The 13,566-nt window shown below is 39.4% G+C and overlaps 2 protein-coding genes across 2 annotated transcripts; one reads left to right on the top strand and one right to left on the bottom strand.

Moving 5' to 3' along the window:
- Window positions 1–1,249: 1,249 nt before the first annotated feature.
- On the top strand, window positions 1,250–4,733 carry LOC129242628 (regulation of nuclear pre-mRNA domain-containing protein 1B). Its single transcript, XM_054879381.1, has 4 exons — window positions 1,250–1,531; window positions 1,593–2,239; window positions 2,315–2,458; window positions 4,385–4,733. Exons 1-4 carry the CDS (start codon window positions 1,381–1,383, stop codon window positions 4,532–4,534), a joined length of 1,092 nt encoding a protein of 363 aa, XP_054735356.1. The 5' UTR covers window positions 1,250–1,380; the 3' UTR covers window positions 4,535–4,733.
- Window positions 4,734–5,968: 1,235 nt separating this feature from the next.
- LOC129242838 (intraflagellar transport protein 172 homolog) lies at window positions 5,969–13,099 on the bottom strand. Its single transcript, XM_054879704.1, has 11 exons — window positions 13,013–13,099; window positions 12,592–12,937; window positions 11,221–11,507; window positions 10,939–11,156; window positions 10,413–10,871; window positions 10,190–10,351; window positions 9,920–10,118; window positions 9,154–9,859; window positions 8,541–9,068; window positions 6,441–8,476; window positions 5,969–6,310 (listed from the first exon to the last, which is right to left on the bottom strand). Exons 1-11 carry the CDS (start codon window positions 13,049–13,051, stop codon window positions 6,062–6,064), a joined length of 5,229 nt encoding a protein of 1,742 aa, XP_054735679.1. The 5' UTR covers window positions 13,052–13,099; the 3' UTR covers window positions 5,969–6,061.
- Window positions 13,100–13,566: the final 467 nt, after the last annotated feature.

The following is a 13,566-nucleotide window of genomic DNA, read 5'->3' as shown; positions in this document are numbered from 1 at the left end:
AAAATAATCGTTCTGTTGCTGCTACTTTAAGAGCATTACGGCCATTTTTGGGGTTATGTGAAGTCATTGGCCTACAGTAACAAGCCGGCGACGATTTGTGAGCTCAGAGCCAATATTGAACGCGAAATTGCTGGAATTTCGGCCGATTTATGCAAAAGAGTGGTCGAAAATTGGGTTCAACGATTGGACTTCGTAAAACGTGCACGCGGTGGTCATGCAAAAGAAATCGAATTTCATACTTAAATGTATATGTTCAAACTCGATAATAAAAAAAAAAATAGTTAAAAAAGTCAAACCGTTTGTGTTTTATTCAAAAAAGTTCAAAAGTTGAAGCGCTCTTACTGAAAAACCCTATATTTTGCTTTTTCTCATCTTTGGGAGAGAATTTACGTTTATAATACGTTCACATATAAGAATGTTATCTACTTTTTCGTGCTTAATTCCCAATCAGTAATTTAAAAGCGAGATTTCCATACAAAATTTCTCTCCCAAAATCTGAGATTGTAAAATAATCAAGGATAATAATCACATTTTTGACATACAACCATGTGTTTTATGTGTAATAGATCATTATTTTTACGAGTGTAAAGAAAAAAGTCAAGGTAAAAACTAAATAAAATGGATGCCGACAAAGAAAACATCTTTGCAGACATAATTCTAATAAAATGCTTGTTAGGTATTATTTACTATGCATTCATATAACAAAAAAAAAGCCGTGTGTCCTCTTATTACTTATTATATATAAAATGTAACATCGAATATGGCATGCGTATTGCTGCCATTATTTTTTGAATCCTCAGTAAACGTCGTTTACGGACTTCCTCAAGTCATTATTATTAGCAGTCAATTGTGCAATTAAATTACCTATTCCTTCTCATTGTACTTTCTTCATATCGTTAGTAATAATTAAATAAAAAAAAAAAACACCGAAATATTCAACCAAAATAATTTCTTTGAAGGAAAACCTTTCACACCAGTATTGACAGCTGATTGTAAATTTTGTAGGTAATCTACCATATGCGAACGGGTAAACTAATTTTGTGGATTTATTGGTAATTAATGCATATGTGAACGTACTTTTAATGTGTTATACATTAACCTGCATTAACATTCTCTGCAGGTTGTATTGAAAATAATAAAATTACGTCTGGCAGTGCCCTATGCAGAGCTGTTAATTTTTGACAATCAATTAGGTTGCCCATCAAGGCGAATAAATCCACCTTGTTGCCCATGCTATTCGTAAATACGCAAACTGACAGCTAACAGCTGTCAAATGTCGATTTTCTTAAAACATTATTTTTCATTGCACACGTACATTTCATCCATTAGTTCGAAAAATTTGGTAAATATTTTTAATTAACGGGAGGAATCTCGGTTAAAATGTCGGCATTTTCCGAGTCGGCTTTACTTAAGAAACTGGAAGAACTAAATTCTAGCCAGCAAAGTATTCAGACTCTATCTCTGTGGTTAATACATCATCGCAAACACCATGCCCCAATTGTGAAGACTTGGCTGAAAGAGCTGCAAACTGGTAAGATTTAATACGCTGAGAGTGTTCGAATTGTCATTTTAATGTAAATTGTTGGCAATAGTTTCAGAAGGCAAAAAGCTAACGTTTATGTATTTGGCTAACGATGTCATACAAAATAGCAAGAAGAAGGGTCCCGAATATGGTAAGGAGTTCTCACATATTTTGCCCAAAGTATTTACGCACATCGGTGAAACCTGTTCATCGGACAAATTGTTTGGAAGTCTCGGTCGTATTTTGAATATTTGGGAAGAACGAGGTGTTTACGATTCTAAACAAATTAAAGAATATCGTGGGCGTTTGAATAAAGAACATAAAGATAGTGCAGCAGCAACCAGTAGCGCCACAGCAGGTGAGAACAACACAAACGGTAGTCATGGGGGCACCAGCAAGGAAAAGTCTGAAAAGCGTGAAAAACGTAAACATGAAGAAAGCAAGACGAAAGTGAAACGGTCGCGTCCACAAGTGGCAGTAGAAGAAAAGCCTAATATTAGTCAAAACGGCGATGCTACTCATTTAAGTCCATACCTACCATTGGGTGAGCCCCCAGAGCCGGAAGAATTGATCAAGGCATTAGCAAATATTGAGAATTCTGCTTCAAGTGATGCTGTTGTTCGTGAACGTATTGCAAACTTGCCACCAGAAATATCTGAAATAGGTTGTCTCAGTAAGTTGGAGGACAAAGATGCAGCAAAATCGTTGGCTAAACAGGCAAGCATTTTAGTATAGTTGCTAATCATTGTACTGTAACTCATTTATCCGAATAAATTGCATCTCGTCTCACAGGTTAACGAAGCTGTTCTTCTACTGAATGAGTATAATACACGGCTAGCGGCTGAAATGGAAGAACGCACAAAATTGGCTTCTATGTTAAGAGACTTTCAAGCGGAACAGAAAGAACTTTTAGCTCAAGCTGAAAAACGTTTAGAAGTGAGTAAAAACTTAAAAATGGTGGTTATATATTAAAATGCGTAAACAAAATATGATAATATTTTGGTATTGGGAGGTTGATTAGAAATTTCATCAAACTATTTCCATTATCAACATAATCTTCTAGTCTTCGCTATATTCTCCAAATCCTACAGTGGCTATCAAAAATTAGTTATGCTTGTGTACGTTTCTATAAAACTAAGTAGTGTTCTCGCGCGCTATAATTGTGTTTGCGAAGCGGATAGTTTTTGATAATTATTTAAAACTATCAGCTTTGACGTTCTCAAAACTTCAGAGAGGTAAGGTAATTTGAGGGGTAAGCCGAAAGTTTCTGATGGAAATTTTTTGCCGGCAGGAAAAAAAAGCTGATCAAACACAGACGGTTATAATTTAAGCAAATTAAAAAATTTAATTTAGTTTTGGAAATATAAATAAACTTATTTAAAAGTACAATAAGTAAATCTACTTAAGGCTCTACTGATTGTGCCTGGAGAACAGACGTTCAGCTATATCTGAAATTTCCTTTAGTGCGTATGATTGAATTCACATAGCAGTGGCGTAGCATAACGGCGGATAATTTTGTAGGATCTACTTCTTTTTTCCCCCAGTGGTGCCGCCCCGCAGGTCCTTTGTGAGGTCGCTGCAAATTGTTTAGAGGAGATGTTCCTTCCAGTAACCATTATCTTTCATGTTCAAATGTTGACCCGCTGGTAAAAAATCTTGGGTATAGTACGCCGTAGCCGAATGGCTTGGTGAGTGACAACCATTCGAAGTGCGTAAGTTCGAATCTCCGTGAAACACCAAAATGAAGAAAAAGTGTTTTCTAATAGCGGTCGCCCCTCAGCAGGCAATAGCAAAACTCCGAGTGTATTTCAGCCAAGCAAATGCTCCTCATAAGAAATATGTGCCGTTCGGAGTCGGTTTAAAACTGTACAACATCAAGACGCATGCCTCGGCCCAAAGGCCCAAAAAACGGGGGTAAACGCCAATTATATATACTAGGACCGCCCATACGTCGAAATTTCGACGTTATTCGACGTTATATAAATGCGTAGAGCAAAATTTAGTCTTACCTTTTTTAGTATTTATAGTCATAGAAAAAATTTTACCTGTATTAAGCGATCTTATATTTGTGTATTTCAAATATCATAATTTTTTTATTCATGAATTGAAAACATTTAATTTCATGTATTATGGAAAAAAATTTCATGTATTTTGAAAAACCATAATAAAAAAACAATCATTAATTAATCAATGGCCATCATAATTTCTGAATCAAATTTATAATAGTATTGATTCACAATATATAAGTTTCCAGTTGTTTCACCAACTTTTATATCATGATACATAGTATGACATGATATATCATAATACAGGTAAAATAGTGTGATTAATTTTACCTGCACCTATTCACTTATGTATCTATTTTAATACATTGTGCAAACCGTTGTTGTTGTTGTTGTAGCAGCATAAACATTCCCCCATACTTACATACGGGAATTGCTGCTGAAGTGGCAATCCTTGGCCGGATATAAATCCGGGTCGTTTCGGTAACGTAGAACCGACTGCCGTGGAAACGTTGTGCAAACCCTCTCCACGTATGCTATCTATGGGTATATGTTTCAACTTTTTTCTCTGACTATAAATACTACAAAAAGGTACGACAAAATGTTGCTCTTTGTATTAATATATAGATTTATATATAGTACGACGTTCTGTGGTACTTTCGTTTTATCCTTCGTTATTTCGATGGCTTTTTCTGCATACGAAAATATACTTATTTGATGATTTATATACAAATTTCGTAGGCAGAAACAAAACTATTAGTATAGTTACATAAGTTGAGGGCCTTGCCTCATATGTACATATTTCACCTATGCATAAAATTAGCATAAGCATTAAATAATTGTTTCTTTATTTCTATAGGAATACAAACAAAAGCTTAATCGAATGGTTGCGGTACAGAAGGAAATACGTGATCATCTGTCGAATTTGCCAGACTTAACCCAGCTACCGGATGTGACTGGTGGTCTAGCACCCCTACCTTCTGCTGGCGATCTTTTTAATATACATTAATTATTATAAATTAATTGGTTGTACTGAATGCTATTTTATTCTAATTATTCAACTGAGAACTACACAAAAATCCTTTAATTATGTACATAGACACCAAAAACTAAAATTATTGTAGAATTTACAAAAGAATTACAAATCTTCAATTACATGAAATTATAATTCTTTAATAAATATTCCTTTAATCTGGCTTATATATGTAGATACATACTGCATACCATTTCATGCATCCTAACAAGCGAGTGCAATAGCTTATTAAAGTGCTGAAAGCTACAACGCCTAAAATAAAAGCTAAAAATGCTATGTTCATGTGTATACAAATTTGAATACGAATCCAAAGTGTTCGAAAGTGAACGACTATCCCTCCAGTCTTTCTCGCTTTATCACCTAGACGAATTGCAGCAAAAGGTTACAGTCGACGAGAAACCAAAACCGGATGTAAACAACCCCAAATTATTTAGGGTCACATTAATAATTTGTTCCCTTCTCGGCAGATACAACCGAGATTGCCACTAGATAGAAAGCCCCAACAACACCCTCAAGCGCTATCCGATGCCACCTGAGGCAAGAAAATAAAAATGTTGCCGCCGACATTTGGGCAATTAGCCGACCGGTTCTGAATTATGCAGACCACTCCAAGGTGGTCAGAATACTGTCATCAGGGCAACTTCATAACGAGGTTACTAGCTCCCAGGTGAGTCAGGTGGCATCTCTTAAACTACACTGACGAGATTCCGGACCGGTCACATGTACTGGAGCAGACATTACATAGACAGACATTGAGCTGAGTCTGATAAACTTCCGAAGCTCCGCCCCCCTGCCGAATCCGGAGTCCAACTACTACTCATCGCAGACGGAGAGCTTCAAATGCCTCGTGAAACTCGCGTTATTCTGGCATAAGAATGATGATGGAGAGCATGATATAGAGCCAAAAATTGCTAATAAAGCTTTGGAAAATTGTGATGGCAATTTGCGCTACGGAAAGCTGATTCAGGCAATTCAATGAATAAAATTGTATTTCGGAAAAAGTGGGAATGTTCGATGTGCAGTAAAATCCCCTCTACTTTAATTAAGAAATCTGTCTGATATCCGCTTTGGTGGAAGTATACCCATTTTTGCCTGTATTAGCCCTGGCTATTTTATTTAATTGGTAACGTTCACTTTTTAATCTTTCCTGTTTCTGATTGTTACTCTTATGGTAAGTGCACAGAAGAATTGGGAACCATGAAGTACCATTGTAGCGACTAATTTGGGTGGGCGGTTCGTTTGTTAGTTGCTGGCATTCCCCTTATGCTTTGGTCCCTAGCCAAGTGAGACCATATTTTTGGCCCCCATAACCTTAAAAATTGTGAGGAAACGTTCCGAAAGAAATTTGATTCACTTTATATATTTTTAGTCTTATATTTGAGCTTAAAATAAATAAATAAAGCCCCTAAGTATGTAGGGTATGTCAAGAATATTGCAAATTGTGCAGTGAGAAAACACGATTAGCGTATTAAGCTTACGTAAAAATGTGCTATTAATTTCTGTTTAATGCATAGAAGAATTGGCCTGACCATTCCACTTTTCAACGAATGCGATTATGTCTGCCACTTTGCTGCCAGGCGACATCTTGAGTGCTACAGTAAATTTGCTCCAAACGTCACGATTAGCTTGGCGACTCGACGACTGAAAAGTGACGGGCTGTCGGCTACGTACAGGGTAAGCGCTCAGTATACAAGGTTGTTCGTCTAGTCCTAAAGCTGACTCGTATAGGCCACGGTCATCGGTAGGTAGCACCTTCATTTTTGGAATATCAAATATTTAATTAAGAAGGAAATACTGACAATATGCAAATATGTATACAAATCATATTATATTGATCCTTTTTTTATTATTTTTTATGCATACATACAAATCAAAAACATACCTGATCCACCTGCTGATCCATGCTTATCGCTAGCACCCATTCGCGTATTTCTTCATGTAGATTGGGATCGTTCTTTAGATGCAAGTCTTCCGGCAATGGTACTGACCTTGGAAAATCTGTAGCTGCCAAATCAGAATGATCTACAAGGTGTCCAGAACCTTCCTCAATGGCTTCGCACACGTCCAGGTAATGGTTGAGCATAACAAAAGCTTCTGCCTCACGACCAGCATTGCGCAAATCGTTTCCAGCTTCATAGAAACCTTTATCTACCGGTATTATATCCGTGTAGCGCAGCAGAGCAATGGAAATACGAGCAGCTATCGGGTGTAAGGACTGTACAGGCCTACAAGCGGAACGCACAGCGTAGTAATGACTAATTATCAAAAATTTGTCAATATTGTTGATGATTTGTGATTGTGCGTGCTCAGAGGATTGCAGTGACTTCAGTAGTTTGTATAGGAAATCGCGCAAGTTTCTCCACTGATCTTCCTTGGCCTGTTCCTCGCGCAAAGCAAAACAATCCATTGCTATTCGAGTGTAAATGTTGAAATTGGCCTCCATTGGTGGCGCCCCATAGGTTAGATAGAGGTTCAACGCAGTCAGACAGTCACCTTTGCGTATAAGATGGGCGGCATAAAGAGCGACGTATTTTTGTAAAACCGCTAGATTGATTTGTTTGGCCTTATCGATACAACGAAGCCATTGACCTTGTTCGGCTAGCATATCCAAAGCGCTCATTATGTCTATATCAGCCAATTGCTCTACGTTGCCTTCGGTCTTGAGCCGCGACTTTTGCTGCTGCTCCACGTAGGTCATTAGCTCGGGGTCTAGTTCCTTAGCTAAACGCCGCGCCTTTGACCATTGCTCGGCGCGTATGAATACCTCTACAGCCTCTTTGGGCATATCAGCGGCTAAATACAGCTGGGCGGCTGGACCGATTTGTTTGATTTGCAACAGGCGGGGCCCAAGCTGCGTTGCTACTTCGATTGCACCTTTGCCCTCCAAAAATTGATTACATATTTCGGCCGCTCTTACCAGAGCGCGTTCCACAGCGGTCACATCGTCTGTATTTGTTGAGTCGATTTGCATGAGACATTCGGCGGCTTTGCGAAACTCCTCACGCTTGGCGAATTCAGCTGCTTTCTGTAAATAAGCGCGCGAATCATCAAATCGTTCGTTATTACGGCGTTGCTCCTGTGCCTGCAAACGGCGTAAATCGTTCATTGCCGAAGGGTAGTGCTCCTCGGCTATGCGCAGTGCCTCATCGAACATACCCTCGTTCTTGTAATGTTCAATTATCAAATCGGGACGTTGTGCACGAATCAGTAATGCCTCATAATCGGGATAGTTACGTGTGTCTAATGCAGCAGACGCTTGTCCAATCAATATATCACTCACTGCCTCTGGCAGATGTAACTCGGCTACGTTTAGAGCCGCTTTCCAATCACCTGCATGCGTGTACATTAGTATGGCCTCTTTTGGCTTACTCGCTTTGAGGAACTCAGCCTCAGCTTCCTCAAACTTGCCTTCATCTTCCAAAGACATAGCGATTTTCATGTGAACCTCATCGGTGGATTTACCGGACAATCGACAAAGATCCATGGCGAAATCAAATTGCCCAGAATCGCATGCAAAGCCTACAGCAGTGTCTAGCAAACCAAGCTTGGTTAGCAAGCGTACAGCACTCTCGATCGGCATCGACTTCGCCCACATGTAAGCTACCTGGTTGCTTGCACCTTCTGTGCCTTTCTGTTTAGCCACACGATAACCATCTTCCCAACGACCAGATGAGCAGTACATATGCACGGCCGACTTCCAATCGCCCGAGGCTATGAAGTGGACTTCAGCGATTTTGAACTTTCCTTTAGCTTCTAGTTGCCTTGCCAAGTGTAAATGAGTTGTATCAAGCAGTTCCTTGTGAAATCGTTCGACCAGACGTATCATAGAATCATATAGTTCACGTCGTTTGTACATTGCGATCGCCAGATCTGGCTCGGATACAGCCAACAACACTTTTTCTGCATCGCGATACTTTCCTGTAGGCCCAGATAGGAAATTAATTTGCGATTTAGAAACAGCTATTGCATTCGACTATCTTACCTTGCTCTTCTAAGCTCTCTGCCAAATTGACAAACAAATCTCGCATTTCTTCAGCCTGTAGATATTTCTCCCCAATCGTGTAAGCCCTTTCCCACTTGCCATGCCGATTGAGCAACTCGATAGCTTCTTTGAACATGTTGGCGCGCACGAGCAAGTCTTCGGCACCATCAACATCTCCAGCAAAGGCCAAATGCTTAGACAGGTCTAGGGCATAGCGTTGAATTTCTGCTGGTTCATCGAGCACCTTTGCTATTTGCACTGCTTTGCGCCATTGTTTGGCGCCAACTGCAGCTTCTAGTGCCTTCTGTGTGGCGCCTGATTCTATGTAATGATTTATCGATGCATCTAACTGCTTGCGCGCAACCAACCAGTCACCCCATTCTTCTTCTAAACTTGTGACCTCGTCTGGTGCAACTTCACGCGCCAAGTCGAGGGCACGCGCATAAGCGCCACCCTTGCGGTACAAACCTAGCGCTACCTCTGGACGGGATAGTTTGAAAGTAATATCACCTGCCATCTCATACAGTTCTTAAGTTTTCGATGGTGCGAGAAATTTATGTAAGTAAATACACTTACTTATGTATAATAAGTCAGCTCTTTCTTTAAAACTTACCACAATTTATTAACCCTTCAGTAATTTTCAACATGAGTTGCTGATCGTCCATTAGATGAGGTGTTTTCATGGCCAGTCTTGCCGCTCGTGCTGGTTTATTGGCCTTTAAGTATAGATTTAAAGCCTTTTCAGCTTCTCCCTGCTCTTCCAGCACTTGGCCGGCTTTTTCTTCTTGCCCAGTTGATAAAAGAAACTCCATTTGCTGTTCCTTTAGTTGTTGTAGACCACCGTAGCCACGTCTCTCTGCTAAATTAACCGCTTCGTCCCACATGCGAAGTTTCTTGTACATTTCCAGCGCTGCATAGATGTCACCTTGTTCCAGGTAAATACGTTCCGCTGTGCGTAGATCAGAGCTTAGCAACGCAAGTTTAGCACGTACCTCTGGGCACATAATACCGGGTGTGCCTGTGGACTCTTCAAATTTGTCTGCTTCTTTAATCATTTCATTCAAATAATATGCTTTGGAAACAATGCCCAAGGCTGCATAGCAACGTTGGGCCACGCGGAGATTGCCATCCTCAATAGAAATTGCTGCCAAATTGTGCCACATAGCCTTTGCGGCGGGCTTATCCCCAAGCGTCTCTAGAAAGAATATTGCGCGCCCAAAGTCGCTGTCATTCACTGCAGTGCCGAACTCAACTAGGCCTTCGTCCAGCTGATATGTGTGCTCAGTTGGTCCTTCTTGAGAACGTACCACAGTACGACCCTAGTTGTAGGAAACAAATTTTATAACATATAATTTAAGTAGGATACTTGTGAAACTAACTGAGTCACGTGTCACTTCCATTACATCACCCCGAATGGCCATTAGCGTTACGTGCTCGGGTAGATCAATATTATACCATACAGCTAAGTTGTTATTGTTTTGTGCTACGACTACATCGCTTTGTGGCACCCATTGCACGAACGAAATGTTGGAGAGAAGAGTTTGCTTCTTAACAGTGAATATGTCGATTAACACCAATCTGTGGGTGGGTGGGATCAATAGGAGAGCACAATCAGACAGTATTGCTACGAAGATAAATACTCTAAATACCTGAGTTTCTTATCACGAAACAATAATTTATGCGCAGTTTCACTCAATTCGATCCAGTCGATCTTGGTTTCGTGATTAACTTGACCAATAATGAGCTGGCTTATTAGGTCCACAATGCAAATGGTTTTGGCGTCGAGCAAGAATGCGAGTTTTTTATTGTTTCTTTAAATATAAAAACATTTTTACGAAAAAATATCTTCAATTAAACATAATTCTTGCTTACTTCGTATTTCCACGTTCATTGAGACGCACTGATATAACATGAGGATTTACGAACTCCGTTCGTACCGAACCTAAGATCGTACTATCGCCATACTCCACTAGACTAAGTTCACCCACATTGAAAATCAAGCACACATTCGGATTTTCAAAATAGAACCGTTCGTGGCGTCCCGATGTAGTCCAAGGCACTTCGCTTACCAGGTTGCGTGTCAGGTCACATAAAATCATAGAATCCTCTGTGCGCGCAACCAGATAATTATCTTTACCCATAATGCGTACATCGTCAATCTCAAGTCCGAGCTGCGATTCGATTGTCATCTGCTCTGCCGGCTCTTGTAATGATTTCACCAACAATTGGCTGGGTGCCACAAAAATCAGCTCAAATTTGTCTTGCCATATAGTGCGTTTCAATACTGACTCAAATAGAATAACTGCACCCGTTACAGAAGCGATTGCCAAGCTTTGCAAAGGAATTAAAAAAACTATAAATAAAACTGTCAGAAAGTGCTCACTTCGCAGCGACTCACCGTGCGCCATCGCGACGCCATTGTACGCATGTGACTGTGTAGAAGTGAGTAATATCTTTGGTTGCACTTTCATTCCAATCGGACAAACGTGGACTCCATGTGAAAATGCGTACTTTGTCGTAGCTGCCAAATGCCACAGCTTGACCGTTTGGGCTAGCGGCAGCAACAGTGATCTCTCGATCATTTCGTGAATAATCGAATGTGCGTACTGAACGCCCCTGTGAGATTAGAGCAAGATTTTATTTTACATTAAAAGTCGTTTATCAAGCAGATTCAACTTACCAAGGTATCGTAGAAAACTACTTTCTGATCACAGCCGCCTGCGCAAAAACCGCCTTGCGGCCAAGCTAAAGCAAAAGGCGGTACGGGATGCTGTACTAGACGACCCGAAGATTCGTTTGCATCATCATTAACGAAGTACCGTATAATTGTGCCATCATTGTGGCCAGAAAGAAAGCCCGTGCCTTTGGTATTTGAAGCCAAGGCAATGCAAATGCTCTCTGCAGAGTATAAACTTTGAGATTTGTTGCTCTTGCAATGTAACGCACGCACCTTGCCATCGTCAAGTCCTTGAAGTGAGGGAAAGGAAGAAAAAGTTCTCTATGTAATTATAAACGTGAAACTCAACTTGGCGCTTCTCGATTGAGAGTTTGTGCTTAGTAAAATATATAAAAGGGTTCTTTATTAGGTGTTTTACCAAGTTTTGCCTCTTGTAAAGTGAGAAACTACAGTTTTATTTCTCTTCCGAACAGCGGATGGGTTTTGCGAGGACCTTTTCGATAATAGAAACACATTCGGAGGTCTGTCTTTGTCTGTTGAGTGGCGACCGTTATTAAAAATATTTTTTCTAATAATTACTTTGTGGTACACGTTCACGGTAAATAATGAACCTGGAACCAGGCTCAATTCGCGATTCAGCTGCCAAAAAAGTTATTATATAAATAAAGAGCAGATCGTTCTTTAGAGAATTTTTGTTACAGAATGACCTTGGACTAAATCTAAACTAAATTTGCCAGTGAATAGGATGGATATTAAATTATTAGGCAGGTGAAATTGTTATCACAGTAGATCCTTTAAAATATATGTATATAATATTTCTATAGAAAATAAATGTGTCTAAGCACCAAAAGTGGGCGCTAGTAATGTGCCCGATGTCCATCTTTGAAGGATGAATTTGAAAGAGTAAACCTTGCCATTAAACAAAGAACACGATTCCATTCAAATGACATCCTCGGTTGGCTTTACAATGTATATTTTCATAAGCTTCGGCGCTTATCTCGCTAACATACGCTTCGATTCAATATTTCAACTCTTCAACAGTCTTTGAATGGTTGACGTTAAATTTATTCGTAATAGCGCCCCACAATAAATAGTCTAGATTGTATGTAATTGTTACTTCTAGGCGAACAATAAATTCAGCTAATTATTAAATTCTTCAAGGCTTTCAAATGTTTTCAATAATTCCCAACTTTGTTCAAATTATCTATCCACTTTCATAAACTAAATTTCTAACACATTATGAGTGTTACCTTAATCGCCACGGGCAGAAATATATATGTATATAGTTCGAATTCCAAACGCTAGATGGACCAATACTTTATCCGCTATATCCTACTTTTGTTAAAAATAAGGTTTTATGTACCGCCAACGAACCTGCAATAATAACACCGGTCGACAACCAAATTAAAGCTGTAACTGCATTTGTTTGTGGAAATTTGTTGCATATAACTTTTTTGTCAGTCCATGACTCCCCCAATTTGTATACATATACGATATTATCACTTTGTCCCACGGCCAATTTAGTGGAATCCGGACTGAAGGCAAGACCGCGAATGACGTAAGAGTTTTTTCCATTGGCTGGATTAGACGGTTTTGTTGAGAATTTATCACGACGTTCGCCAGCATCATCGTATAGCAGAATATGCCGATCGGCGGTGGCGACGGCCAGTTTTTGATGATTCGGTGACCAGGCTAGACCAGCAATGCGATTGAGTTGTTCCTGCAGGCATACCCAGGGCGAAAATTATGTAGGTGTGTAAATAGTATTTTGATGATATGACTACATTTAACTCACCTGCCCGTCTAACAAAGTTCTTAAATATTTTAACTGCATTTGAAATTCTTAAGTGTAGACACTTTAAATTTTAATAATTATAAAGTTTCTCCTATTTATCGAAAAAAAAATTATTTCCGTATCAGAGTTTGACTGTAATTTTTCTTCTGTTGTGGCTGCATTTCGCATGACATCGGTCGCATCGTTGCCAAGGAGCTTTTAGCGTGTCTTTCAGGCTATCCGTAAACAAAGTTGCGGATGGAAATGTCCAACAGGTGGTCATTATACACATTCTGGTATCTTTAAAGGTTAAAATAATCCAGTCCTCACCAGTAGGCATTTCTTCCCCTTGGTCTTGCATCACCGTCGTCTTCCTGGTAGGAAACTAAGGGTTGATTACGTTGAGCTCATGTACTTATACACATACATACGTGTTTTTCTATAAAATTCAGTGGCTTTCAAATTAGAAAATTATTATTGTCATCTTTTAATAAACAAATTTATGTATATACTCTAGTTATAGCATGCAAAAAGTGGGTATGATTTTTGTATGATATTAATAATATTTATGTTGG

Source organism: Anastrepha obliqua, chromosome 3 (assembly GCF_027943255.1).
Source record: "Anastrepha obliqua isolate idAnaObli1 chromosome 3, idAnaObli1_1.0, whole genome shotgun sequence".
In the NCBI taxonomy this organism is placed as follows: domain Eukaryota; kingdom Metazoa; phylum Arthropoda; class Insecta; order Diptera; family Tephritidae; genus Anastrepha; species Anastrepha obliqua.
Note: the sequence above shows the minus strand (reverse complement) of the source record. Positions and strands in the feature narration are given on the sequence as shown.

Excerpts from the sequence above, each read along its gene's own strand:
- LOC129242838 (XM_054879704.1), bottom strand. The coding sequence starts at position 13,051 with ATGCAGTTAAAATATTTAAGAACTTTGTTAGACGGGCAG. Across the intron at positions 12,938-13,012 it reads GAACTTTGTTAGACGGGCAG|GAACAACTCAATCGCATTGC; the intron begins GTGAGTTAAATG and ends GTATGCCTGCAG. Across the intron at positions 11,508-12,591 it reads GACCGGTGTTATTATTGCAG|GACTTGACGATGGCAAGGTG; the intron begins GTTCGTTGGCGG and ends CCTCACTTCAAG.
- LOC129242628 (XM_054879381.1), top strand. The coding sequence starts at position 1,381 with ATGTCGGCATTTTCCGAGTCGGCTTTACTTAAGAAACTGGAAGAACTA. Across the intron at positions 1,532-1,592 it reads GCTGAAAGAGCTGCAAACTG|TTTCAGAAGGCAAAAAGCTA; the intron begins GTAAGATTTAAT and ends TGTTGGCAATAG. Across the intron at positions 2,459-4,384 it reads AAGCTGAAAAACGTTTAGAA|GAATACAAACAAAAGCTTAA; the intron begins GTGAGTAAAAAC and ends TTATTTCTATAG.